The sequence below is a fragment of the Protomyctophum parallelum genome, assembly GCF_964188405.1.
Source record: "Protomyctophum parallelum genome assembly, chromosome: 19".
Lineage (NCBI taxonomy): Eukaryota > Metazoa > Chordata > Actinopteri > Myctophiformes > Myctophidae > Protomyctophum > Protomyctophum parallelum.
Genome location: NC_139717.1, coordinates 18,730,524 through 18,757,807, shown reverse-complemented (window position 1 = coordinate 18,757,807; position 27,284 = coordinate 18,730,524). Strand labels below are relative to the sequence as shown.

At 44.1% G+C, this 27,284-nt stretch overlaps 1 protein-coding gene across 1 annotated transcript; it reads right to left on the bottom strand.

The window, feature by feature from the left end:
- Positions 1–14: 14 nt before the first annotated feature.
- pgm3 (phosphoglucomutase 3) lies at positions 15–27,284 on the bottom strand (the record flags this gene model as incomplete). The annotated part of the gene is made up of 13 exons (XM_083790688.1): positions 15–343; positions 885–1,058; positions 1,450–1,572; positions 5,763–5,882; positions 7,155–7,253; positions 8,371–8,454; positions 8,830–8,990; positions 14,307–14,505; positions 20,820–20,953; positions 23,051–23,118; positions 24,755–24,864; positions 25,343–25,417; positions 27,069–27,284. 13 exons carry the CDS (start codon positions 27,282–27,284, stop codon positions 254–256), a joined length of 1,653 nt encoding a protein of 550 aa, XP_083646814.1. The 3' UTR covers positions 15–253.

Genomic DNA, 27,284 nt, shown 5'->3' with positions numbered 1-27,284 from the left:
CGTTTTATTCACAGTGACAAACATACAGTATATAAAGACATAGAAAGGCTGAACGCTGTGCAGTTAATCGTACAAAAGAAGAGGTTGACAATACGTTTGTACAGATACAATCACCATCGCTTTAGAAAATGAAAATGTGATCAATCGGGGGGCAGGTATAAAAGATAGACTGTGTTCAATAGATCGTTAGGGTGTGTGTGTGTGTGTGTGTGTGTGTGTGTGTGTGTGTGTGTGTGTGTGTGTGTGTGCACAGTTAGTGCACAGGTTTGGGTTGGTCTCCTACTCCACCTGCCAGTCGATACACTGCAAGGCTGACCTCATGAGCCAAGTCATCAGCACTCTCCTAAACACACACACACACACACACACACACACACACACACACACACACACACGATTGATTTAGGCTATGGTCACACATCTGTCAGACCAAATGAAGACAAAAAGTTCACAACATTTTAAAACTCAATCATTTGGCTACAATTTCGGCATTCATCAGACGCTCTTATTCCAGAGCGATTGACAGTAAGCAAGAACAACACAGGGTAATATTACATCATAAGTAAACTAAGAAGTAGAACCTAAAATCCGTCTAACAGTAGAATACCTGTACAATGAAAGTATACACACTACTATGGAATGCTGTGTACATAATATGCTATCTAAATGACATAAATTGAGCCTTTCTGCATGCGCCCGCCGGGTCGTCGAGGCTAGGGCTAAGACGGAGTCTGAAGAGGTGAGTTCTCAGACGACGGCGGAAGATTCGGGAGTGAGTCTTCAGTTCTGACCGCAATGGGAAGTTCATTCCATATTTCGGGAGCCAGAATGGGCTCTATACCGCCCGCTCTCTTTCTCTCTCTCTCTCTCTCTCTCTCACTCACCTGAGTCTCTGCCTCAGCGTACACACGGACAACGTCCTCGGTCCCGGAGGGCCTCACGAAGGAGCGCGCCTGTGCGTGGCTCCGCACCAGGCCGTCGATGGCGTCCTGCAGGCCGGACGGGCTCACCGCCCGCCTCTCGGCGTCCGCCGTGTCGATGAGCCGGCGGTCAGACACCTACAGACACACCGAGACGGAGCACAGAGCGGTCAGACACCTACAGACACACCGAGACGGAGCACAGAGCGGTCAGACACCTACAGACACACCGAGACGGAGCACAGAGCGGTCAGACACCTACAGACACACTATATGGCGAAATGAGTGCTAAATATGCCCCCCCCTGTACAAACATCTTCATTCATCTTAAAAAGGCATTATAGGTTAATTTCAGTTGACTAAATCAACTATAGATTTAGTTGACTGGATATTTAGTGAACTAAAACTAGACTAAAAGTAAAACATTTCAGAGGACTAAAACTAAATCAAACAACACACACGGACGCACGCACGCACACGCACACACACACGCACACACACACACACACACACACACACACACACACACCTTGACTTTGAGCTGTCTGTTGGGCAGGTCGGTGTACATGGCGTCCCACTGTTGCACCGTCATGCCTTTGAGGGCGAGGATGGCTTCAATCAGCAGCATGTCAGAGATGGCATCACCCACCGTCTGCAGAGAATACACATTACATCATCACCCACCGTCTGCAGAGAATACACATTACATCATCACCCACCGTCTGCAGAGAATACACATTACATCATCACCCACCGTCTGCAGAGAATACACATTACATCATTCATCACCCACCGTCTGCAGAGAATACACATTACATCATTCATCACCCACCGTCTGCAGAGAATACACATTACATCATCACCCACCGTCTGCAGAGAATACACATTACATCATTCATCACCCACCGTCTGCAGAGAATACACATTACATCATCACCCACCGTCTGCAGAGAATACACATTACATCATCACCCACCGTCTGCAGAGAATACACATTACATCATCATCACGTCATCATCGCATCATCACCCACCGTCCGTAGAGAGGCACATACAATTCAAGTTCTCAGGGCAGCTTGGTTACAAATTATGTGCCAGAGCCATTAAAGGAGAGTTGCGCCATAGAGGGGGCAGAAAACAGCCGTCAGTTACGTGGTTCATGTAACTCGACAAATGCCCCATGGTCTCCAGTCTCCATTTCGTAAACTTCCGGTTCAGGGCTTTGTCACGATTCGCGGTGTGTGTGTGTGTGTGTGTGTGTGTGTGTGTGTGTTTGTGTGTGTGTGTGCGGACCTGGCACGACGGAGACTTGGTAACTCTCCCTCAATGGCTCTGGAATGTATCCTCCCTGAGATTGAGCGTGGACACACTGAGTACTAGGTCGGAGTTCGATGATTTTGTCCCCAGCCGAGTCATACCAAAGACTAAAAATGACGGTCGGACGGACGGACAGACAGACAGACAGACAGACAGACAGACAAAAGCACCCCCTTGCTACCGTACATTAGAGCTAGGGATGTCAGGGGTTAACCGGCTAACCGGTTAGCCGACCGTTAAGAAACATCCAAATATTCTTATCAGCTTTAACGGTTAATTTGCATAATAATAAATACGTGTTCTGTAGTAGGCCTACTAAATAGTTTTTAGTAATAGTTAGAGCTGGGACTCAATTAAAAAAAAAAATCTAATTAATCAGAGGCTTTGCGATTAATTAATCTAGATTAATCGCATTTTAATCGCATATCAATATTCAACCCGAGAACAGCAAGACACTTTTTTTTAAATGTTTTTTGGTATCCCAGTGAATCAACGAATAGTGACTACAGGATACCACTCATTTTCAACATTTTACTGTCATTAATATACCTGTTGTGGAAATAATAATAAAAAGTCACCCCATGCTGTGTTGCCTAGAACTGGAGGTCTGAAAACAATGTAGTAACAGTAACAAGTACATCTCAGTGACATCACAAAGCTGTACTTACTTCATATTGTTACTGTTTTTTGTCAGACCTCCAGTTATAGGCAACACAAAATGGGGTGACTTTTTATTATTTCCAGTTTTCAGTACTATAGAAAAGCGCCCAGTGAGAAACGTTCCGCGGTGAAAAAAAGGTGCGATTAATTTATCTGTAGTTAATCGCGATAAATTTTTCTGTAGTTAATTAATCTAAATTAATCGCAATTAGTCCCGGCCCTAGTAATAGTACAACATAAACATTACAGAGACTGTAGTTGTCACTGTACAATACTTTAAAACAGTTGTCATGTTGCACACATGCCTAAAATTGCTCTTATTTGCGCCGCCCAGCTTGTCACACTCCAGGCTGCATGAACAGCGCTCAGGCTCGGTTTTCTGCCCCCTCAATGTCCCAAAGTTCTCTGTTGTACTTCAATGGCTAGTTGGCTACAACGGTAGCTTTGCGGTAGTCAAAATGTAAGCGAGTGACAGCGAGACGAGATTGACACATGTCGACCGTATCAATGCAGAGACCTACTTGGCATTATTACATCCATTATTGGCCATTTGGCCTGGAGGGAGAACGTTTACAGCCGCTGCTGCTTCCTCCTCCTCCTCCTATCAGTCTCCCCCTTAGAGTATATATGAATAGAGAAGGCACCCAGAGGAAACACTGAGGCGAAATGGACATAGTTGCCGAATTTGATATTGCAGTTGGCCCCAAACACATGAACGCGCTGGTCCGTTGACTATCATTGTGCACGTTCACGACAGCAGCACGCTCGTGCGCGTTCAATGGCAGCACGTTAATGTGTTTGGGGCCACTCACTATTGCAATCCATCCCAGAATACACTTTGTTCCTACCGGAAGGAGGAGTGAAATCGCCTCATGCGCTTTTGAGCAAGTGGATGGAAGGAGAACTCGGATGTCATCTCTATTCATATATACTCTAAGGTCTCCCCACACTGGCACGGCTTACGGCTATCAAGTTAGCCATGTGCTATTGATGTTTGAGGGTTTTCTCGTCAGCGAAAAGTCAACAAACAGAACACGTGATATGCATGCTGATCTTCCTTAATAATAAAGAAACGCTTAGCCCATGCGTCCAGTGGCTTTATAGGTATAGTTTCTCAGATCTGGACTGGATTTATTTATGTTTTGGACTAGAACCGGCGGACCTCTGTACTGTAGACGCGCAGATGCATGCATCATGCAGATGCGATGCATCATGCAGATGCGATGCATTGTTTATTGATGATTAAGCATACAACAATTTATTTATATTGTTAAATGTTGCATTTTGGTTTGTCTTTTAAAAAAGGAGCATAAATAAATGTATACCATTCGTCTACCAACTTGAATTATGTAGTCTATAGGCCTACATACATTTGGGGTAGCCTATAAGAAAATAAAAAAATCAAGCACTATCCGTTAATGACCCGGTTAATCCTGTAGGCTAACCGGCTGGGAAACTATCCGTTACCGACATCCCTAATTAGAGCACCTCACATTCATGTAAAATTAAGCTTTGTAAATATGCAACTCTTTCCCCCTACGATACAGTATGTCCATTTCCATTAGGAGAGATTGAGAATAACTTTATACTTGACGTTTAATCACTTGAAAATGTTCTATGGCCAAGTAATGGAAAAGCAGCTATGTACATATACAAGATACATTCAAACAAAAACTAAATATTACAATAAAGCAACAGTACAATATTAAGATAATTAAGAACACACTTTAAACCTAGCTAAAAGCTTGTGGGAAGATACATTGCTGCTTTTGAAAGAAGACACTGCTGTAGCAGACTTTAGTTTTAGTTTAGTTTAGACTGGCAGAGAGTAGGATCACCGTAAGTGCCTTGACCCGACTTAGAATCTATTGTAGGTGTAGAGAGAATGGTTCTTCCATGGTAATACCGTGTGTGTGTGTGTGTGTGTGTGTGTGTTGTCTGCACCATGATCACACTCCAGTTACAGAAACACTGTCACATATTCTTAACCCATTTAGGCCTGAGCAAAGATTTTAGTTAAAAACGTTCGCTCTGAAAGAATATATATTCAAACATTTGCGCCACATTTTCACGATTTTTCAAAAATAGCAGATCTACAAGCTCATAGCGCACCACCGAGTGGCGCGCTATGAGCTTGTAGATCTGCTATCTTTCGATAGCTAAATTATAACATAATGTTTAAAATACCAAAAGGGGTTCCCGCCCAAAATGGGTTTGGCTGCTATGTATATAAGGGAATGTACATTGCTAGGCACGACAGAATTGTTGACCTATTAGCTAAGGACATAAGTTCATATGTTTCATCATCTGCCAAAATGTATAAGCACTCACGTGTTTCAACTGCCATGTCCATGCACAATAATGAAAATGATGCTTTTTCAGATGTCACAGCTAATACACCAGATATTGTTGTCGTTGATGAGGACAGTAGAGAAGTGACCATTTTGGCAGTGGCATGTACATTTGACCACATTCTGGAAGAGGCATTCCTTACCAAGGTGCTTAAGTACCAGTGTCTTAAGGATGCTATTATACAGCTTATACTTGTGTTCATATTTGGAAGCCTCGGTAATGTCCATAAATCAGTCGTAAGGGGCCTGCAGATTGCAGGCATGTCCAAGCCGAGAGCTATAAAGGCATCGGCAAAATTCTGCTCAGTGTCTGCAATAATTGTCAGTCGCCATATATGGAGAAGGCGATGCTTTCTGTACCCGTGATCTGTATCTGAAGCACTTGTTGTAGAGTTTTCTCAAGTTTGCGCATCCACTATGTTTGTGTTCAAGAAATTTCTTGTAAAATGTGAATACAAATTAAGATGTTAAATGTGTGTGTGTGTGTGTGTGTGTGTGTGTGTGTGTGTGTGTACCTGGTTGATGAGGTGCACAGTGTTCTGCAGCAGTACGGTGGCTCTCTTCCTCTCGTCGTTAGAGTTGGGGTCCAACGCCAGCTGGTGGATCTTCTGTTCTGCCTCCTTACTGAACAACACCTGAACGCACACACACACACACACACACACACACACACACACACACACACACACACACACACACACACACACACACACACACACACACACACACACACACACAGTATGACTTCACACAAGTGGACCACTGCCAACACACTATTATGAGATGAGTGAGCTTAACTCCTTCAGCGCCACCTGGTGGTCACCAGTTTAGGCTCTGAGTGCCAATTCTCCCATTATAAAGAAAGAAAGAATTTGTAATTATATTATGCATGTAATGTGCATGTCATCACCTGTACACCAGATTAGAAGAATTTTCAAAATATGGATGAAAATTCCCAAGGGAGAGACGTCTTGACGCCCGTGGCATCCATTACTTAATAGGCAATTAGACGTCTTGACGTTTATGGCTACTAAACAGAATAGGCATGGGACGATGATCGCTATATTATCGTTTATAGTGATAAAACACACTCACAATAATTGTATGGTGGAGATTTACATTTATTGTGAAAGTGCCCTCCGTCACACACTAGGAATGAAGCTTTTGTTGAGCTGCAAATTCAGTACCACTTAAGCCCTCTATACCTAAATAGCCTAGTAGCCAAAAAATGAACCCGGACATGTTGAGTACACCAACGTTTTATGTTAGAAAGGTTTAGTATGGGTCCCCAGCATGTAGAAACTGCTGGATGCTAACTTGCATTATGTTGAGAAATTTTCATAATTGGCATAATATATGTGACCATACCATTAACAACCTATAGAAGGCAAAATATTCAAAATGTAGCATGTGACGTGTCAAACTAGGAGGTTTTCATGAGGCTGAATCCATTCCAAGCATTAGTTTTGCAAAAAAAAGCCTCATTGGGCTTAAAACGGCCATGCCCACTTGAGCCCAATGGGTGTTTTTTTGCTAAACTAATGCTTGGAATGGAATCAGCATCATGAAAACCCCCTAGTTTGATACATCACATGCTACATAAAGCATGATGAAATTTTGAATATTTTGCCTTCTATAGGTTGTTAATGGCATGGTCACATATTATGCCAATTATGAAAATTGCTCAACATAAGCAAGGTAGCATCCGGCAGCTGGGGACCCATACTAAACATTTATAACATAAAACCTTGGTGTACTCAACATGTCCGGGTTCACAATGGGGCTCTATGGGCTGGCTACTAGACTAAAAGCTAAAACGGACTTGTAAAGAAAAATCTAAAAATCAACATGCACTCACGTGTGTGTGTGTGTGTGTGTGTGTGTGTGCGCGCGTGCGTGCTACTCACAGTTCCATGGCCGTTGGCCTCAAAGTACACGCCGATGTCAAAGTTCTGTGCCTCGTGGTGAAGGTGCTTCACTCCCGTCTTGGTGCATCTCACTGTTACCTGAGGGCAGGAGGACATATACACAGTATGGTTGATTTCCTCCCAATTAAAAACCGTGGCGAACGGAGGAAAACTTAACTAGAACTAAGCTATGATGACTAAAACTAAAGAATAAATATGTGGGGGCAATTTCGTCAGCAAATAAAAACTAGACTAAAATGTTAGGGAGGGACTAGGGACTAGTGGAGAAGAGTCATTTTATGTTTGGCTGGAGCTCTGAAAATAACAGGTCTACAAGCTCGCAATGCGCCGCGACGCGGCGTGACACGTGCGTATGACGCGTTGTGAGCTTGTAGATCGGCTATTTTCAGCATGCAACAAAGTGTAAAATGAGGCATTATGACACCATCAAAGCCCCGCCAAAATACATTTTAGTCCACTACATCAATTGTAGATTTAGTCGACTAAAATCTTACGACATTTAGTTGACTAAAACTAGAGTAACACAAAAACATTTCAGATGACTAAAAAATACAAATAAAAGACTGCAAAAGACTATGACCAAAACGAAATAAAATAAATTGCTGTGCAACAAATGGACAGTGGCTACACGGTACAATCATCGCTCGTAAAAAGGTAGTGTAAGTGAGATTTGTTTTTGTTGGGTTGGCCAATTTAAATCTAATCAGGAGAGATTACACATTCATCAGCTTCAATTATATAGAGCTCCAGTTACAGTTCATTTCCTTTCTTAATCACTTCAGGCCTGACGTCGAAATTTCTAAATAAATGTTTTCTAAATCATGACAATTTTCTGAAAGATTTGAGGCACATTTTAACGATTTAAAAAAAATAGCAGACCTACAAGTTCATAGCGCGCCACTCGGTGGCGCGCTATGAGCTTGTAGATCTGCTATTTTTCAATAGCTAAATTATAACGTAATGTTTAAGACACCAAAAGGGGTTCCCGACCAAAATGGGTTAATCACTTCCAAGTCCACTTGTTTATTCTGCATCCTGAGTGTGTTCTCTCTCTCTCCTGACGATGTCCAAGTGATGCCTGCAAATGCATTTTCTGTGTGTGTGTGTGTGTGTGTGTGTGTGTGTGTGTGTGTGTGTGTGTGTGCATGTGCATGTGCATGTGCGTGTGCGTGTGTGTGTGTGTGTGTGTGCTCACCTTCATAGTGTCCTCTAGGTAGCGTGTGGAGCTGCCGTTAGCATACGCTGTCTGAACCACCGCTATGTCCAGGTCTAGACCAGCCTGATACACACATCACAGAGAGAGAGAGAGAGAGAGAGAGAGCGAGAGAGAGAGAGAGAGAGAGAGAGAGAGAGAGGCAGAGACAAAGAGATAGGGAGATCAAGAGAAAGAGACACAGAGACAGACAGACAGACAGACAGACAGGCAGGCAGACAGACAGACAGACAAACAGGGTTTTTTTTACCCCCCGGTCATAAATCACAATAAACTTAAAGCATCACACAAAAGCATCATAATTATCCACAAGCTCTAAGCGCATTTCGAGCTTGTAGATCTGCTATACTTTTGATGCTTTAATCTGAACGGTGAAAAAAAAGCAACAGTTTGGGAAAACATCCGAGACAGAGACGGCGGCCCCCGTGACGTTGCACGCACCTGTGTGAGCAGCTCTTTGAGGAAGGTGCTGATGAGCGTTGCAATCTTGTCTCCGTCCAGCAGGTGGAAGCGTCCCTCCTCCGCGTCGCTGTAGTAATACACGATGCGGTCGGCGTCGCCGTCGAACGAACAGCAGCGCTCGCCCACACGCACCTGGATACCTGCAGACGCACACACGCACGCACGCACGCACAGAGATCATTATCAGGATCATTATAGGCAATTAGACCAACCAATTTACATAGAGACAGCTAGAAAAGCCCAAGCCATTGTTAACAAACTGAGGGAAAAAAAACACATACATGCCAAACAACATCAATATTTAATAGGACAGGACAGCCCTCGAGCTAGGATATTTTATCTTTTACCAAAAATACACAAAAGCCGGATTCATGGACAATACCATATGAAATTCCACCCGGTAGACCAATTGTGTCGGACTGTGGCAGTGAGACTTATCAGACAGCAGAGTTTATTGAATATTTCCTAAACCCACTGTCGATAAAACACCCCAGTTTTATAAAAGACACTTACGATTTTGTGGACAAAATTAAAGCTATTATAGTAGGAAAGGAGGCCTTTTTGTTTTCGATAGATATAGACAGCCTCTACACAAACATTGAGACAGAAGCAGGCCTACTAGCAGTTAAAGAAGTCTTTAGTAAATACCCGGACACAAATCGACCAGAGGAGGAATTACTCCAATTACTAGACTTAAATCTAACCCAGAATGATTTTTCCTTTAACAACAAGTTTTATTTACAAATCAAAGGGACGGCCATGGGAAAGCGATTTGCACCATCTTATGCAAATATTTACATGAGCATATGGGAGCAGACAGCACTAGAAAAATGCAGACTTAAACCAACACATTATTATAGGTTTCTGGATGATATATTTGGAATATGGGAACATAGCAAGGAAGAATTCCAGGAATTTATTGATGTTCTAAATAGCCATCATAGATCCATAACGATAAAATTTGTGACACACACTGAAAGATTGACTTTCTTGATGTAACAATCTTCAAGGGCCCAAACTTTAACACAAATGGGAAACTAGACTTAAAAGTATTCTTTAAAGAAACAGACACCCACGCCCTATTACACAAAACGTCATTTCACCCGACACACTCTTAGACAGGGATAGTCAAATCACAACTACTGAGGCCTCTTTTAGACGGGGACCATCTCCATATAACACGTCAAAGTCCCGTTGCGTTCTCATTTTTTCTTACCCTTTACACGAGAACGCACAAGTTATGATATAATGTGCTATTATGCTATACTGTCGCTAGGTGGCGATAACGGGCTGCCAAATAGACAGGTCACCCACGTACAAGAAGAAGACGCAAGCGGCGCAACACTGCTCTGGGCGCGCCACGGGATGATATATATTTATTAAATAAACGTTGCTGCCGCGGCTGCCGTCTATCACAACTTCACAAGGCTTTTTATTTACATCATGGTTTTACATTCAACATCGCTGATGAGCAGCACTTTGTAGGCGAGGAGGGAGGCTTGTTCAGGAACTCCATTATATCATAATGATATTGCTCTGCATCAATGTAATAAACATAGGCTATGCGCTGCCGCTGTGAGCCAATTAACGTGAGCCATGATGTCATAAGTTTTGCGGATTCACCGTTTTGCCTGTTTATATGGAGACCATAGGAAACGGTGTTCTCAAAGATTTGCACTCTGGGAGGCGTTTTCACTTCGATGCGTTTTCACCTCCTGAGAACACCGTTCTCGTCTAAATGACAGCGCTAAACGGTACTTTATTTTGCCGTTTTTTATGAACACCATCCTCGTGTAAATAGCACCTGAGATTCCATAGGATTTGCACGCAAAGAAGTGATTTCAAAATAGCTTGTAAAACACTATTTAAGGCCCTCAGACTAAGAGGATACACTAGGACATTCCTCCGGAAAGCTCAAAGTACCTTCTTAGAAATAAGAGTGCGAGATCCAGGTCCTAAATTGGCCCTGATAACCAGTTATTCAACACAGAGCACACTAGCAACAGAATAAAAAGGAATTTTGAGAACCGAACGGATGATCTTCTAAAAGATTATAAAATTATATCGGCCTACAGAAAAAACTAAAACCTTAAAGATTATCTAGTACACAGCAAGCTAAAAGAAATCAACACACCAGCACGTGAGGGACCAGAATACTTCAAACCCAAACAATTAGTCAAAAATAGAACTACAAAACGCGTGTTAGAGATTAAACAACAAATAACAACCAGAACCAGCAACTGCATTTACTTAATCACATGTGACAAATGTGGTTTACAATATGTCGGAGAAACGGGTAAAACAATAGGTACAAGGCTGGGACAACACAGATACAATATTAACAATGGAAAAAAGACAACCACAAGGTTTGTGCAACATTTCATGGCTCATGGCATTGAAGCTCTAAAATGCGCTGGACTTCAACACAATCCCAACTGGACAGTAGGACAAAGACGTTTTAATGAAAAACAGTGGATTAAGAACCTCAACACGGATTTTCCTGGAGGCTTAAACATGCCTAAAATCAGATCTTGAACACAACAAAACTTAAACTCAGGATTAAACTGGAGAAATCTAAAAATGATTGGATCAGACTTCCTTTCGGATACATGGCGAATGCATTTATTCCTTGCATTGTTAGCACTGTTGATCAACTGTCTCCACCTAGTGGCCAAACATTGGACTCACAAGCAAGTCTCATCCCTCAACAGACTGGTTTGATTGATTGATTGATTGATTGATTGAATTAATTCAAAAATCATGTAACCAGCCTCTTTAGGCTACAAGGAAAGGATAACACAAAATAAATGTCCTGGGACTTCTTTCCATTGTGATCCTATGTATTCAAGTGATCACCAGAGCACAGAATATATAACACATTGTAATACATGTCATCTAACACACGCAGCTATATTTACATAAGAGAAGAAGGAAAATGTCCACTTTGAGCTTTCTGCCTTTCTTTTTCAGGACAGTTTTAACGGTGCATTACAGTGCTCTTATTAATGGATTGAGATGTCTTGACTGGACTGGACCGTGACGGACTAACAGTTTTATGCCATGAAGTTGCCCCATCAGAGTGTCTTTCTTTTGTCCTTTTTGTTCCCTCTGTTGATGCTGCTGTGTGTTATGGTTGCACTAAACGGAATTTAGTTCTATGTCTCATACGGTGACAATAAAGACCGTATCTTATGTCCAGAGATGATTATTCAGCAATGCGTTTTATTTCATATCAAAAGTCTGATGGCTATGAATGTATTTTGACTTGGCTTATTGGTCAAATGAATCCACACATTGCTCGCACAGTCATAACTACGGTTCCTTGTGGCTCATTGAGTGCGTGTATATGTTTTCATATGCATAAAGGGTATTCCAAAGCATTTATTCAAAGTCATGTCAGACTAACTGACGTTTTTATCTGAACGAGAGCCTTACTGTGGATCGTTTAATTCACTTTAAAATGACCGATCGATCAGTTATTGGTCCTACATTTCCTTACACTTTTGTGTGACTCTGTCGTGTACTGTGGTTAAGTAGGGCGTTAATTTATATATATTAATATATACAGTATATAACATGAAGGGTTAAAATTTGGAGATACCGGGAAGAGGTTTCTGCCCGACAACAACAACGTTATTGAATGACATCAACGACATTGTGACTAAGCCTTGTTGTAACAGGATTGGTCAACGTTGTAAGACATTCTAAAAAGGTACGTCCTGCTGGTGGCTCAGCCAGCCATAACGCCGCGTGTGAGCCACGTGGACCCGCAAGTTCGATTCCCCACTCCGGTCACGTCTCCCCTCCTGCGGAACATATCACATGTGAACCCTGGCAAACCGATATTGAGAGTAAAAAAATCACACCTGTGTATCATCATATGTCATCTCATTCCGCCAGGCCAATCAGAATTTGCCTCCTTCGTCTTCAATGTTTGCGTTTACGCAGCGTTTGTGTTCACACAAATCCTCAAAGCTGGACATAGGAGGGGCTAGCGCCCCCTCAAAACACTAAAAGGGGCGGGAACCCCTTTTAGTGTTTAAAACATTATGTTATAATTTAGCTATTGGAAAATAGTAGACCTACAAGCTCATAGCGCGCCACCAAGTGGCGCGCTACGAGCTTGTAGGGTTTGCTATTTTTGAAAAATGTGCCTCAAATTTGGAATATATATTATTTCATAACGAACGTTTTTAACTCAAATCTTTGCTTCTGGAGGGTCCCTGGAACAACATATTTTCAGATGGGGGTCTCTGAGACCAATTACAGATAATTTCTGGGGTCCTTGATATGAAATATTGAGTGATATAGGCCTAGAAACATAGGTTATTTCGGAAAACTGTCAACTAAATGGTTTAAGTAAGAGGTTGGAATACTTTGGATGGTTTATTAGGTACTACATAGGCTGGACACGAATGTACATTTTTGAATAATTGTGCCATCGGGACACAAGTCAGATCCACTCAGGTCCTCTGAACATGGACCTCAGGGGTTGACAGCAAGGGGCCAGCTATGCACTCCAATGTTGAAGCGCTGGGCCCTAGTGGTAAGAGGAAGGACTGCAGGCGGACCCGGGGATTCTTGACGAGGAAACCCCGTGCAACCGAGCACCCAATGTTAAAGTCCAGCTGCACTTCCGCATTTGGACACCAAAATTTGGTGTCCAAATGCTGAATCAGCGAAAAAATGCGGAAATAGACGTTCCTTCCGGCAGCCTTCCGGGTGCTTCAAAACGCCACTGAGCAACTTCCACTGACATGAATAGCGGAGGGGGCGGAGCTTCGCGCCAGTTCAGTCTCTATCCTTTTAATACTCTATGGTTGACAGTGAGATCTCAGAGGCTCACCGAGTGGCACGCTACGAACTTGTAGGTCTGCTATTTTTGAAAAATCGAAGAACGACTGACATAGAATCATAGCTTTTTCAGAACACTGTCAGGATCTAGAAGACATTTTTAGAATCTGATCTCAGGTCAGAATGGGTTAGAGTCGGATATCCCTTGTTGTGTTTATAGACAGTTGCGTCCGCTCCCAAACATGCACAGTTAGCTGACTAACGGGAGGTCCGAAAAGGACATGTTACCCCTGAAAGCAAAACCCCACACGGGGTTTAGAGCACTTTAAACAAACATAGGGCTCCATTTCCGTCACCGCTAAACCCCTCATCCCTAAACTTCTTTGCCTTTTTTGGTTTACTATTTTGAAAAACATTTTGTTGAATAGTTCAACTAGCCAATCTACACTGACACGTTGTGAGCTTGTAGACTGGCCATTTTCAAGCCAAGTCAAAGCCAAGTCTATGGACTTTTAATGTCTGTTTAGAGCATCACATGCTCATCAAATGGGGGCCCATGGGCTAATAAATAACACACATAAAACCAGCGGGCCTGGAAATGACAAAGTCTGAGAGTGTCTGAAGCTTAAATGCCTATACTCCGGTGTAATGGTAAACTATACCTGCGGGGGGGCACTGTTGCACCTTGACGTGGTCCGCGCCACACTGGTGGTTGAGCCGGCCCGCGGCGCCGCCGTCGTTAAACAGGGAGATCTGCAGCTCGCCGTGCAGGTGTGCCTCCATCTCGCGCACCTTGGGCCCCCCGACGCCGTTGGCCCCGTCCACCGACAGCCGCTTCTGGTCGTCGGTGCGGTTCGGCGCCTAGCATGGGGGGAGGAGGAGGAGGAGGAGGGGGGAAGGGTTAGCGAAAGGCGCTGTTTCGACCCGGCGCACTCCCTGTGCCGTTTTCCGTTGCGTTCAGACGTTTGAGCCGCCTTGGAATGGACGGCACGTCGTCACAGGCTAAAACACAGAAACGGCTTCTTATAACCGTTATTTATACGCAGGTCCGATAATCCCATCGAGATCAGACGTCTCTTTTACACGGGAGCCCCCTGTTGAGGACAAGCAGCAGAACACGTTGAAAACAGACACGACGTAAAACAACCCACAATCGCATATAAACAAACAAAAAAAAACGACATGAAGGTGCAAACAGGAGAAATACATTTCACACCATTCAGCGATTCCAATGGTGCCATCATGTCGGACGGTAAAACTTTTTACAAGACCTAGGGCGTGATCAAGTCCTTAAGCTTCAGATCTGTGTTTAATTGCAGCTAATAAAAAAAAAAAGATAAATATTTAGAGGCTAATAACGAGCAGATAAGAAAGGAAACAAGGACAGCGTAAGCAAGAGGTCACATGGTCATATATACAGTATATCCATGCTCTGGAACCCACATTTCCATTCAGGGGTTAGGCGTCAAGTGAAATAAATACCGCTTCTCTCTTTTAAAAAGGAAAGGAGCTTCTCTCCCCCCACATGACAACAGAACTAAAGTCTGACATCCTTCTCCCAGGGCTGTAGTCTTATAGTCCCATAGTATAGGGGACAAGGAGAGAAGTAAGGGGTGTAGTGCATTGGAGAGTGGATGGAAACGCCTTCAAAGGTTTCAGCCTGATCCATAACCATGTTACTGTACATACAAATCCAAAACCAAACGGACCCGTAAAGGATTTACAGTGTATACCATGGTCTCGGATGAGGGGTGGGGATACATGGCCTAGTCTAGTGCAAAATCAAAACCGAGGACGTTGTTCAAAATTGAAGAAAAGGTTGAGCATTAGATGCCACACGGGCGGAATGTGAATCCTGTACGCCGCGCGTCATAGAGAAAGTAATGTCCGCACACTCTCTCTCTCTCGAAACGCTGAGGAAGGCCGACGTGCTGAACGTCTCTCCAGATAAGACTTCTGAAAATAACTTCATAAGAAACTACTCAAGGAGAGTACCGGATGTTCCTTTTTCCAGCCATTGAGACTACTCCTCAAGACTCCCCCGCCCCGAGTAGAGAGTGCGCCTCCCCCCTCGTCTCGGTCCCCGTTAAGCTAACTAACCACAGGTGCGTCGGTGCTTGTGGAGCGTCAGCATGCAGTAGGGACAGCTGTGCGTCACGTCGCAGAGGTCGTCCATCAGACAGGGGATCAAGGAGCAGCTGCACTGGACCCACGGCGGCACCGCGCAAGGCACGAAGCACGACGCCAGGCAGCACAGCATGCACACCAGCGTATTCATGAGGCCCGCCTGGTACTCGATGTTGGTGACGATGTCGCGCTCGCACTGCGGGCACACCGTCCGCACCGGCCCGGTCCGGAAGCTCACCTGTCCGTGCGGAGGGAAGGCGTGCACGACGTCCCCCGGCGGCACGTCGTGGTGGGGGAGGAGGGAGGCCTCGTAGGAGGGCGGCGGGCCTGTTGGAAGAGGAGGAGGAGGAGGAGGTCGCACTTCTTCGCCGGAGGCGACCGGTCGGTCGGCGGTCTTTGGGTCGCCGAGTGGAGGCGTGCTATGCGGGTCTCCGGGGTACGGAGGAGGGGGTTCGTCGGGCATGCTGGCCGCTCGGGACGTCCTGTTGAGCGGGGAGGGGAGCTCTGGACGTGTTCCTTCGGGGGGGGACACGTCGTGGGTCGTTCCGTCGGTCAAAGTGAGAAGTAGGAGTCGTTTCCTTCTATGGCTCTTTCACTTCCCTTACTCCACGTGCAAATGAAATGAAAGTCAGAGGCATGAAAAAGCCAAATATAGCCTTGTCCAGAGCTCTGGTCTGACGTCACCAACGCGACTAAAAACCCATTGCCATGGTTGGCTAACTAGTAATTAGTATTGCCCGGAAATAGAATGGAGTTCTATTGAGCACGCTACCAGTTATAATGGCGCAGCGGCGACGCAAAGCTCGGCCAATCCACGAAGCCAATGTGTTGGGGTTGGCCAGTCAGTGAAGCCGATGGCCCACTACACCTAGAGATTGGGCGTGTCCTCCACAGAGCATAGGGTTATATCTAATCTAGAGACCCGACGCCTCCGCCCCCCACTGTTCATTTCAATGGAAGTTACTCAGCATTGGCTTCAACATTGGCCAGCCGCTCTGGGGGCTTGTCACAGAGCAGGTACATTAATATGCTGACATTCCCTCAGTGGTGCTTGGCGCCCTCTAGTGGTCTGTCTTTTGTTTCTCGCAGAGTACTCTAGTAAGAGAGTGGCGACACGCTTTGATCTCGCCGCAAAGCGGCTGCCTATGAGCTATAGTTCCATTGGAACTATCCCATTGAGATAGAATGAGCACTTCCGCATTCCATTGTTACAATGGGAGTCAACGCTAGCGTCGCCACTCTCATACTAGATTACGCTGGTTTCTCGTTCAGGGGTTTCTGTTCATAAAGTCCACCTTTGAATGCTCCACAGGTGTTTCCTATCAGCAATCAAGTGATTACTAGCTTTGCGGTTAGTTCAGCCACAGTAAAAGGAGGACAGGTTCAGTTTGACGTCCTGTTTCTTTATGCCCTTGAGAAGCAAAGTCTTTTTTCACTCTTCTGCTCTCACCACATGTGCACGCAGTATGTGGATAAAGTATAATGCAGTGAGCTAAACATAGCTTCTATTAAAAAAGCAGCCAAGACAGGAGCTGAACTTGACATATCTTCATTAAACCATTTAGACCTGGTGTAAGCTATACGTTGTTTTACCTTAAATGCTGGCTGCGTCCTCTGTGTCACATACACCTCTGTGCCTCATATAGCAACATAATTTCTTCTTTTTTTTTAAACTGTTTTTAATACGAATTTGAAGGTTTTCAGAAAACCTTAGCTTGGCTAGGAGGCGTTTGTAGAATCGGCCTCAGGTCTAAATAGGTTAACTTATTATGTTATTGATTCACTGTTTTTGATTATTTGTTATGTTATTTTCTCAGCTGCTGTTGGTAGTCATGGTTGCCAGTTCCCACCTGATGATGTGTGGGAGTTCAGACTGATCCAGACCGTACTGAAGAACTGCTAGCTTGCATAATGTCTTGACAACTCACCCCGTTTCTGTTTTCCTCCCAGAATTGTCCCCAGTGAGGGGTGGGAGAGGCTGGACAGCAGACGGCTGGACTTTGAATTTCTCTAACTATAAACTGTCATGACAGCAGACAGCCCAAGTACAAATATAATTTATGAAAAGCTACGACAGTGAAGTCAGTTCACATAAGTTGTTGTAGGATATGTGGGGATTATCTGACGAGGTACCATTTGAGTGGGAAAAACCTTACATATACTAAATAATACTAAATCGTTTATAAGGTCAATATAAGTAAAATAATATAGGCTTTCCACAGGAGTATCTTTTTATATTTTTCCAAAAAGAATACAAACAGCCAATAGCATATATTACAAAGTTATCCCCCTCACTGGTGAAAATTCCGGGAGGAAAAACGGGCAAGCACGGGGTGAGTTATCCAGTATTCCTTGAGGCTAGGACTGAGGTCTAAGACATACAGGTCACCAGCTGTGTTGTATCCTCCAACGAGGATGATACGATCTCCCACCATGCAACAGCAACATACTGGTATTCTTCATCCTCCTATGTGGGTGTTTCGCCTTTGAATCAACCTTCTTCCATGGGAAGGTCTCTGGACTGAATTTCCACAGATCATTGAAGTACTACTGGTTCCAGCCACCAAATATGTACAGCTCTCCGTTGTAGGTAAGGTTTAAAAAGGCTGAATGATCCTCACGTCCTTCTGGAAGAATCTGTGTAGAAGGCGTGTCCAGCCAGAGGTTGGTCTCTGTGTCAAACACTCTGATGGTGTTGTGGTGATGACGACCCCAGCCCGCAAATACAATCTTTGTCCCGAAGATTGTGGCAGAGTGAATGCCTCTGGTGTTAATTAAAGGACCAGACCATTGTGGTGGTGTCCAACATATGACATCAACATGCCATTAGTGTGCGTAGTCTGTCAGTGCCAGTTGTATCCTCCATGAATATACATGACATTCCCCAAGACACAGGTTGAGTGGTACTTCCTCGCCTCTGGAACAGTCCCGGAAACCTGTGGTTTGAACCATCTGTGGGTGTCAACATCAAATGCATGAAGAACGATGCAGCAAGGCCACTCCCCCCAGATATAGCCAATATCTACTATAAGCACATATGTGTCAAGTAGATGTAACGTGACATTCTTCTGTCACTAGGGTGAAACTCCCTCCATTTTGTGGGTACAAGTTGCTAACCCCATTGGACAATTGATTTTAAAGAACAATTACACGGCTGTGATGTCATTGCATGATTACGTCATATTGTAGGACGGCTAATGATGTGACGCAGTCTGATAGTTGTTTGACAGAATCTTTCCGAATATTTTGGCATATGGACGGAGAGAAAGAAACAGATCGTCACAGACACTGATTGCCGGTAGCTGAGAGTGAAACGTTAAAGACCTTCTTTGGCGCTCTGGGTGTTCGAGAAAAATACATTAAAGTCGTCTTTGGTGAATGAGTTATGGAGCTCTTGTCAAACAGACCTCATCCCCATGCCCTCGTCCCAAAAAAACAGCCGCCCAACACCCCCGGGGCGGCAGTGGCTCAGGGGTAGAGTCAGTGGCCGGTAGAGCGGCCGGATGGGAGCCGCGAGGTTCCCAGTTCAATCCCGGGCTCCCCCAGAGTTGGTGTCAAAGTGTCCTTGAGCAAGACTCTAACAAGACCTAATTGCTCCCGATGTGCAGCCAGGTTGGTGCCTTGCATGGTTTCCCCCAGCCATCGGTGTATGCTGAATGTCTGTGAATGTAATACACAATCTATGTTATGTATGTAAAGCGCTTTGGAAGCTGTACAAATGTACCACTTACCCCACAAACAACTTCTCCTCGTCTCTGCACAAAGGCAAACGGATAACTTATTTTGGCAATTGTCGTTTGCGATTGTTCTTACTGTACATTCCTGGTGAGCCGAATGAAGGCACGGGACAGCTTAATGTAATAACCCTCCAGCAATGTTGTCCCTGGATTTCTGCCTGATCACAACATTTCGTGTCCGCGTGTGAGCTTGTAGATCAGCTATTTTTCAGCACGCGCAGACATGCAGGCTGTGAGAACGTGAACTTGCTTTCACAAGTCGGGGCTTCATTTTCACCCGCCCCATTGTGACGACACGGAAGCAAATAAGTGGAAAAAAAGGATTACTGATTTGGTGGAACTTGACATTACGAAAGGGTGCAGGAAGAGCGGGCACCTAAACATTGTGGGCACCTCAGAGTTAACCCATTTTGGGCGGGAACGCGTTTTGGTGTTAGCATTATGTCATGCTTTAGCTATTGAAAAATAGCAGATCTACATAGCGTGCCACCGAGTGGCGCGCTACGAGCTTGTAGGTATGCTATTTTTGAAAAATCAAAGAACCACTGCCATAGAAACGTAGCTTTTTCAGAAAACTGTCAGGATGTAGAAGACATTTTTAGAATCTGATCTCAGGTCAAAATGTGGTTAAATTGGCTACGTTTTCCAAAATGTAGAAAAATAAACAAGGAATAAATTTTGATAATGGTAATATATTGTTAATAATTCCAGTGATTTCTTTTTTAAGGTTTGGACTTTATTGCCACTGGGCCGTGGCAATCGTTTTGACAATAGCTTGCAGCAACATATTTGGAGGTAAAAAGAAAGAGAAAAATGTTTTTTTAACCACGAACTTTAGTTAAAAAATGTGAATGATGAACTATGAACTGAACCAGTTCATGCGGAAAGTGAACTTTCCCCAACACTGCCCTCCTCCACCCATACTTAATAATAATAATAATAATAAACTTTATTTATATAGCACATTTTCATGCATAAAATGCAACCCAAAGTGCTTCACATAAAAAATAACAAGCAGCGGAATGCCGAAAAAAAAGGCAGGTCAAGACAAGACACAATATATACAAATTAGAAAATAAAAATAGCAATACAAAACTAAAAAGAAATTAAAAAATGGTAAGGAAAATTGTATCAGAACATTGAATATGAAGACAAGATAAATCTAAACAAATGCCAAGTTGAAAAAAATAAGTTTTCAGCCCGCTCTGAAAAACATCAAGGGAGGTCGCCCTTTTAAAGGTGCAGTGGTAGTGTGTTCCACAACTTGGGGCCCATAGACCCAGAGAGCGGCCTCGCCGGTGTCGTACTTACGTTCCTGGTGAGCTGAATGAAGGCCTGGGACAGCTTACTGTAGTATCCCTCCACCGTGGCCTCGCCGTAGTCCCCCTGCGTGTTGTGACAGCGCACCATGTAGTGCAGCTGTGGCGTGGTGACCAGGCCGTAGTCTGGCGGAGGAGGAGAACCACACAGGTGTTTCCTATCAGCAATCAAGTGATTACTAGCAGCTTTGCAGTTAGTTCAGCCCAGGGGGGCAGTCAGCCAGATATTTCGTGAAGCCTCATTTGAAATCGGTAGTTCATATAATGGCCTGTTGTGGTGCTGGACTGGACCCAAAAAGCCCCATAGCTCCATAGAGGCCCATGTATTTTGGCCCAACTTCACCTAGACTGTATTACCTTAATAAACATGGTCATGAATACTTTCTTCTTCCAGTCACTAGTTTAAAGTCTCATTTCTAATGTCATAATATTCTTTTTGGAAAATTATGGTCACATTAATTAAAAAAATGACCATAAAGAAAAAAAAACATTGCGTATGTTCTGAGGGGCGTGGCTACCGTTACAGTCTATGATCGGGATTCCCCTCCCACTCGAGTCAAAATAAAAACCAACGGAGAAGAAGGGGGGAAGTCCCGCCTCGTTGTCTGGGCAGCCAATGGCCAGCTGGTCCAAAACGGAGCCAGCCAATGGCCAGCTGGTACCAAACGGATCTAGAAAGATGGCGACTTACAGTGCAGGAATAACAGGCTTCATTTTACGTCCATGTTAGACCCGTGTCCATGTTTTTTACAGTCTATGGTTCAGCCACAGTAAAAGAAGGACAGGTTCAGTTTGACGTCCATCCTGTTTCTTTATGCCCTTGAGAAGCAACGTTTTTTTCACTCTTCTGCTCTTAACCCATTTAGGCCTGACCTCAACATTAAAAAAATATCTTCTAAATCCTCCATTTTTCTGAAATGAATATTTTCACGATTTTTCAAAAATAGCAGACCCTACAAGTTCATAGCGCGCCAAAGCATTACATGATGCTAACACCAAAAGGGGTTCCCGCCATAGAGTATATATGAATAGAGAAGACACCCGAGTTCTCCTCCCATCCACTTGCATTAAGTTGCTCAAAAGCGCATGAGGCGATTTCACTCCTCCTTCCTGGTAGGAACAGAGTGCATTCTGGGACAGATTGCAATGGTGAGTGGCCCCAAACACATGAACGTGCTGCCGTTGAACACGCACGAGCGTCGTCCGTCGTGAACGTGTACAATGATAGTCAACGGACAGCGTGTTCATGTGTTTGGGGCCAGGCTGCAATACCTTCATTCGGCCACTATGTCCATTTCGCCTCAGGGTTTCCTCTGGGTGCCTTCTCTATTCATATATACTCTAAGGTTCCCGCACAGAATGGGTTAAGATGACCAAACAATCCATTACCAGTGGTGGGAAAAGTACTTAATTGTTTTACTTAACCCATTTTGACCCGAGATCAGATTCTAAAAATGTCTTCTACATCCTGAAGGTTTTCTGAAAAAGCTATGTTTCTATGGTTTCTACGTTTTCTTTTTCAGTTTTCTGAAAAAGCTATGTTTCTATGGTTTCTATGTTTCTATCGTTCTTCGATTTTTTTTAAATAGCAGACCTACAAGCTCGTAGCACGCCACTCGGTGGCGTGCTATGAGCTTGTAGATCTGCTATTTTTCAATAGCTAAAGCATGACATAATGCTAACACCAAAAGGGGTTCCCTCCCAAAATGGGTTAAGTAAAAGTACCAATACTGCAATTTAGAAGTACTTCGTTACAAGTAAAAGTAAGGAATTGAAAATGTACTTGAGTAAGTACAAAAGTTTCAGCATCAAAATGTAAAAGTACCTATATTGCAGAATGTTCCATTTCACAAGTTCAAAATGTGTACAAAATCTATCTTGAAAATAGCCGATCTACAAGCTCACAATGCGTCGCGACACATTGTGAGCTTGTAGATCGGCTATTTTCAAGTGGCCGAAATGTATAGGGTTGAAGTGGTTAATGTATGTTTTCCTAACTAGTGACTAGTTTTTCAAAAAATTATAGTGGAGTAAAAGTACAAATTTCGGCTCTGAGTAGAAGTGAAAGTACTGGAAATTGCAAATACTCAAGTAAAGTACAAATGCCTCAAAATTGTACTTAAGCACAGTACTTAAGTAAAAGTACTTTGTTACTTTCCACCACTGTCCATTACACAGACATATATGCACTAGTGTATACAGTAGCAGTCACTATGAGGTCACCTTTGCTCTGAGCACCGAGAGCAGACACGCCGTCCAACACAGCCTGCGACAGAACCACACTGCTGCTCCTGGAATGACCAGAACACACAGGGGGTTGACATTGTGGAACACACAGGGGGTTGACATTGTGGAACACACAGGGGGTTGACATTGTGGAACACACAGGGGGTTGACATTGTGGAACACACAGGGGATTGACATTGTGGCTTGAATTTGATTCAAAAGTACTGTAAAAAAAAAATCACACCCCACCCCCACCTCTCTCTCTCTCTCATTAGCAGGCAGTAGGCACATCACTATCTCTCTCTCTGTGTTTCCGGCGCCCCCTACTGGTACTAATAAGTCACATACTCGTGCTCATGACGGCCACTGATACATAGATACGCACGGACATTGCTGGTTGTAGGAGTGGTTGCACCACTCAAGAACTCAAATCTAAAATGTGCTGTCAAAATTGCCTTTAGTAGTTTGACAGGAAAGGGGGAGAGAGATGCGGTGGGAAGACACACAGCAAAGGTCGTCGGGATTACCAGCATAGGTGCCTGGACCGCTCTGTGGTCTGGCCCAGGCCAGACCACGTTAATGTCCATGTTCGCCTATGTGTGTGCCTATTTATGTGTTGGTTCATGAGCACCAGTAGGACTATGACTACCGTACCAGTAGGGGCGCTGTTGTGCCAGAAACAGAGAGAGAGAGATAGTATTAGTGCTGCACTGTTGCCTGCTAATGAGAGAGAGAGGAGAGGAGGACCGTCGCTCGCTGCCTGCTTTCTATTAACGCATCGAGGTGACAGACAGGCTGACAGGCAGCCCAGAGCATGCAGGCAGAGCACACCACTGGATGGTTATATATTGTATAATACATTAGGCTACATAAACGCTGCTGCATATCACAAGGCTTTTTATTTACGTCATGGTTTTACATTCACCATCGCTGATGAGCAGCGCTTTGTAGGCGAGGAGGGAGGCTTGTTCAGGAACTCCATTATATCATATATGGCTCTGCATTAATGTAATAAACATACCGCTGTATGCGCTGTGAGCCAACGTGAGCCATGATGTCATAAGTTTTGCGGATTCAACGTTTTGCCTGTTTACACGGAGAAGGGATAAAACGGCGTTCTCAAAGATTTCCACTCTGGAAGGTGGTTTCACTTTGTTGCGTTTTCACCTCCTGAAAACACCATTCTCGTCTAAAGGGACACCAGCAAACGATACTTTATTTTTCCGTTTTCTATGAACACCGTTCTCATGTAAAGACCACCTAAATGGAAACGAAATAAAAACTAAGCTAGGATGACTAAAACTAAGACTTAATATATTGACAATTTTGTCAACAAATAAAAACTAGACTAAAATGTTAGGGACTAGTGGACAAGAGATCCTGTAATAAGTCACTTTACACTTGGTTGCATGCTGAAAACAGAAGATCTACAGCACACAACACGTCGCAGCGCGCCTGTAGATCAGCTATTTTCAGCAACTGTAAAATCAGCCATTACGCCCGCCAAAATACATTTTAGTCGACTAAACCAACCGTAGATTTAGTCGACAAAAAAAAACATTCCAGGTGACTAAAATGTGACTAAAACTAAATGAAAACTATTCAAGAAAAACCGTGACTAAAAAAAAAGAAAATAGAAATTTGCTGCCATTCCTGCCAAAAGCAACACTGTAACCGCAAGTCGCCGTCTCGTGACATTACCTGGTGTCTCTGCCCACGAAGACTCTTGCGTCCAGAGACATGTCGATGTCCTCTGCGTCCACGACGTGCCCCAGCGCCCCCTGCAGGCCGTCCTGCTCCGCGTTGGCCACCTGCGCAGTGTTGTTTTTGGGCAGCAAGTTAGTTTTAGTCACATTCTTTTTGTCACCTGCAATGTTCCAGTGTTAGTCCAGTTTTAGCCAATTAAATCTACAGTTGATTTAGTCGGCTAAAATGCATTTTGGCGGGCCTTGATGCCGTCGTAATGGCTGATTTTTACACTGACTGACAATAGCAGACCTACAAGCTCACAACGCGTCGCAGCAAGCTTGTAGATCGGCTATTTTCAGCATGCAACCAAGTGTAAAATGACTTGTGTCTTTTACTTATTACTGGGATCTCTTGTACACTAGTATTTTTTTTAGTCTAGTTTTTATTTGTTGACGAAATCGACAGTGTATTTAGTCTTAGCATTAGTCATCGTGGCTTCGTTTTCATTTAGTTCTTATGTCAATTTTGTCAGTGAAAAAAGGTAGTCGACCAACATTTTCCGTCTTAGTTAGTTTTAGTCGAAGGAAATCAACACTGCACCTGCGTGGCGTAGCCCTCCCACGCCGGGGTCACCATCTCCCCCATGGGGTCGATCAGCTTCACGCCGTTGTCCTCCTGAACGATGGGAGGAGGAACAGGTGGAATCAATGATGATAATAATTAGAGTTCACAGAGAATGCCTATATTCAGGCCAGGTGCTGGGTGTCAGGCATCAAGGCAAACATCAAGGAAGAGGAAGAACATACGCACACCAGTTTGTAGAGCTCCGAGACTTACTTTATTTTTAAGACGACAATTTTGCAACGTTTCGACCAAGTCTTTTTTGTCTTTTTGTCCTAGTCGGTCGAAACGTTGTAAAATTGTTGTCTTCAACGCACCCCTCACCAACCTTAATCCAAAAACTATTAAGAAGTCCGCGGTTGTAAAAACAGTGGCGGCAGCGGGGCGGGAACAGGCGAAGCATGTATTACAAGGCGGCGTAGTAGTCCACTAGGCTAGCGAGGCAGCTGTGCAGCACGGGTTTTGTGTTTGTATTAGAAGGTGTAGTTCTGCCCGTGCGGGCGGCGCTTTCCTTGGCTACTAGTAGTATGGCGGGGCGTGGTAGAACGAGCGCTCCTTTCCTGAGCTACCTTAGGAATAATGAACCTCTTCTTGAAGAGCCCTGATCTAAGGACAATTATACCACAGGTCGTTTCAAGGAAGCAATCTGATTGGTTGACAACGGCCATCCAGCCGTGCTTAAATGAGCATGTGCTCAAAAAATTGCAGATATACAAGCTCATGCCGCGCTGCGAGCTTGTAGGTCTGCTATTTTTGAAAAATCGCAAAAATGTGGCACAAATGTTTGAATATATTCTTTCAGAGCGAACGTTTTTAACCCATTATAGGCGGGAACCCCTTTTTGTAACCCTTCCCTTCTGGACGGGAACCCCTCTCGGGGTTCATACTGTACAGTATTAAAATATTTACAAAATAATTATGCTGCTATATAAATATTTGAAGTTTTTCAGAAAACTTAGGTCAGGATTTAGAAGGCAATTTTAGAATCGGCCTCAGTCCAAAATGAGTTAACTCAAATCTTTGCTTCTGGGGGAGTCCCTGGAACAACATATTTTCAGATGGGGCTCGGTGGCCAAATAGAGATAATTATGGGAGTCCTTGACATGAAAAAGGTTGAGCACCACTGACAGAAACAGAAAGGATTTAGAAGTCTTTTTGTTTTTTTTCATAAATACAAACACGTCAACAGACACTTGCATACCAAATGTAATCAAGAGGAAACACAAAGACATTCAATTAACCCATTTTGGGGCGGGAACCCCTTTTGGTGTTTTAAACATATGTTATAATTTAGCTATTGAAAAATAGCAGATCTACAAGCTCATAGAGCGCCACCGAGTGGCGCGCTACGAGCTTGCAGGTCTGCTATTTTTGAAAAGTCGTAAAAAATGTGGCGCAAATCATTGAATAATTATATATTCTCTCAAAGTGAATGTTTTTAACTCCGGTCTAAATGGGTTAACCCATTCTGTACGGGAACCCCTTTTGGTGTTGGCATCATGTTATGCTTTAGCTATTGAAAAATAGCAGATCTACAAGCTCATAGCGCGCCACAGAGTGGCGCGCTACGAGCTTGTAGGTCTTCTATTTTTGAAAAATCGAAGAACGACTGACATTTTTAGAATCTGATCTTAGGTCAGAATGGATAACTGTCAGGATGCAGAAGACATTTTTAGAATCTGATCTCAGGTCAGAATGGTGTCACCTCGGGGTTGTGCGACGCGGTCACCATGACTCCGATGGTGGCCCCCCGGGTCTTCCTGGACCGGAGCACGGCCAGCAGGCCCATCCTGAACATGACGTGGTCCAGGCGTCCGGCGTGCGTCCGGAAGCCCGCCGTGCCGTACTGCAACGCCAGGCCTTCGCCAGGCTTCGGATGCAGCAAGGACTTCTGGGATACCGCCGCCTCGTACTGGGCCAT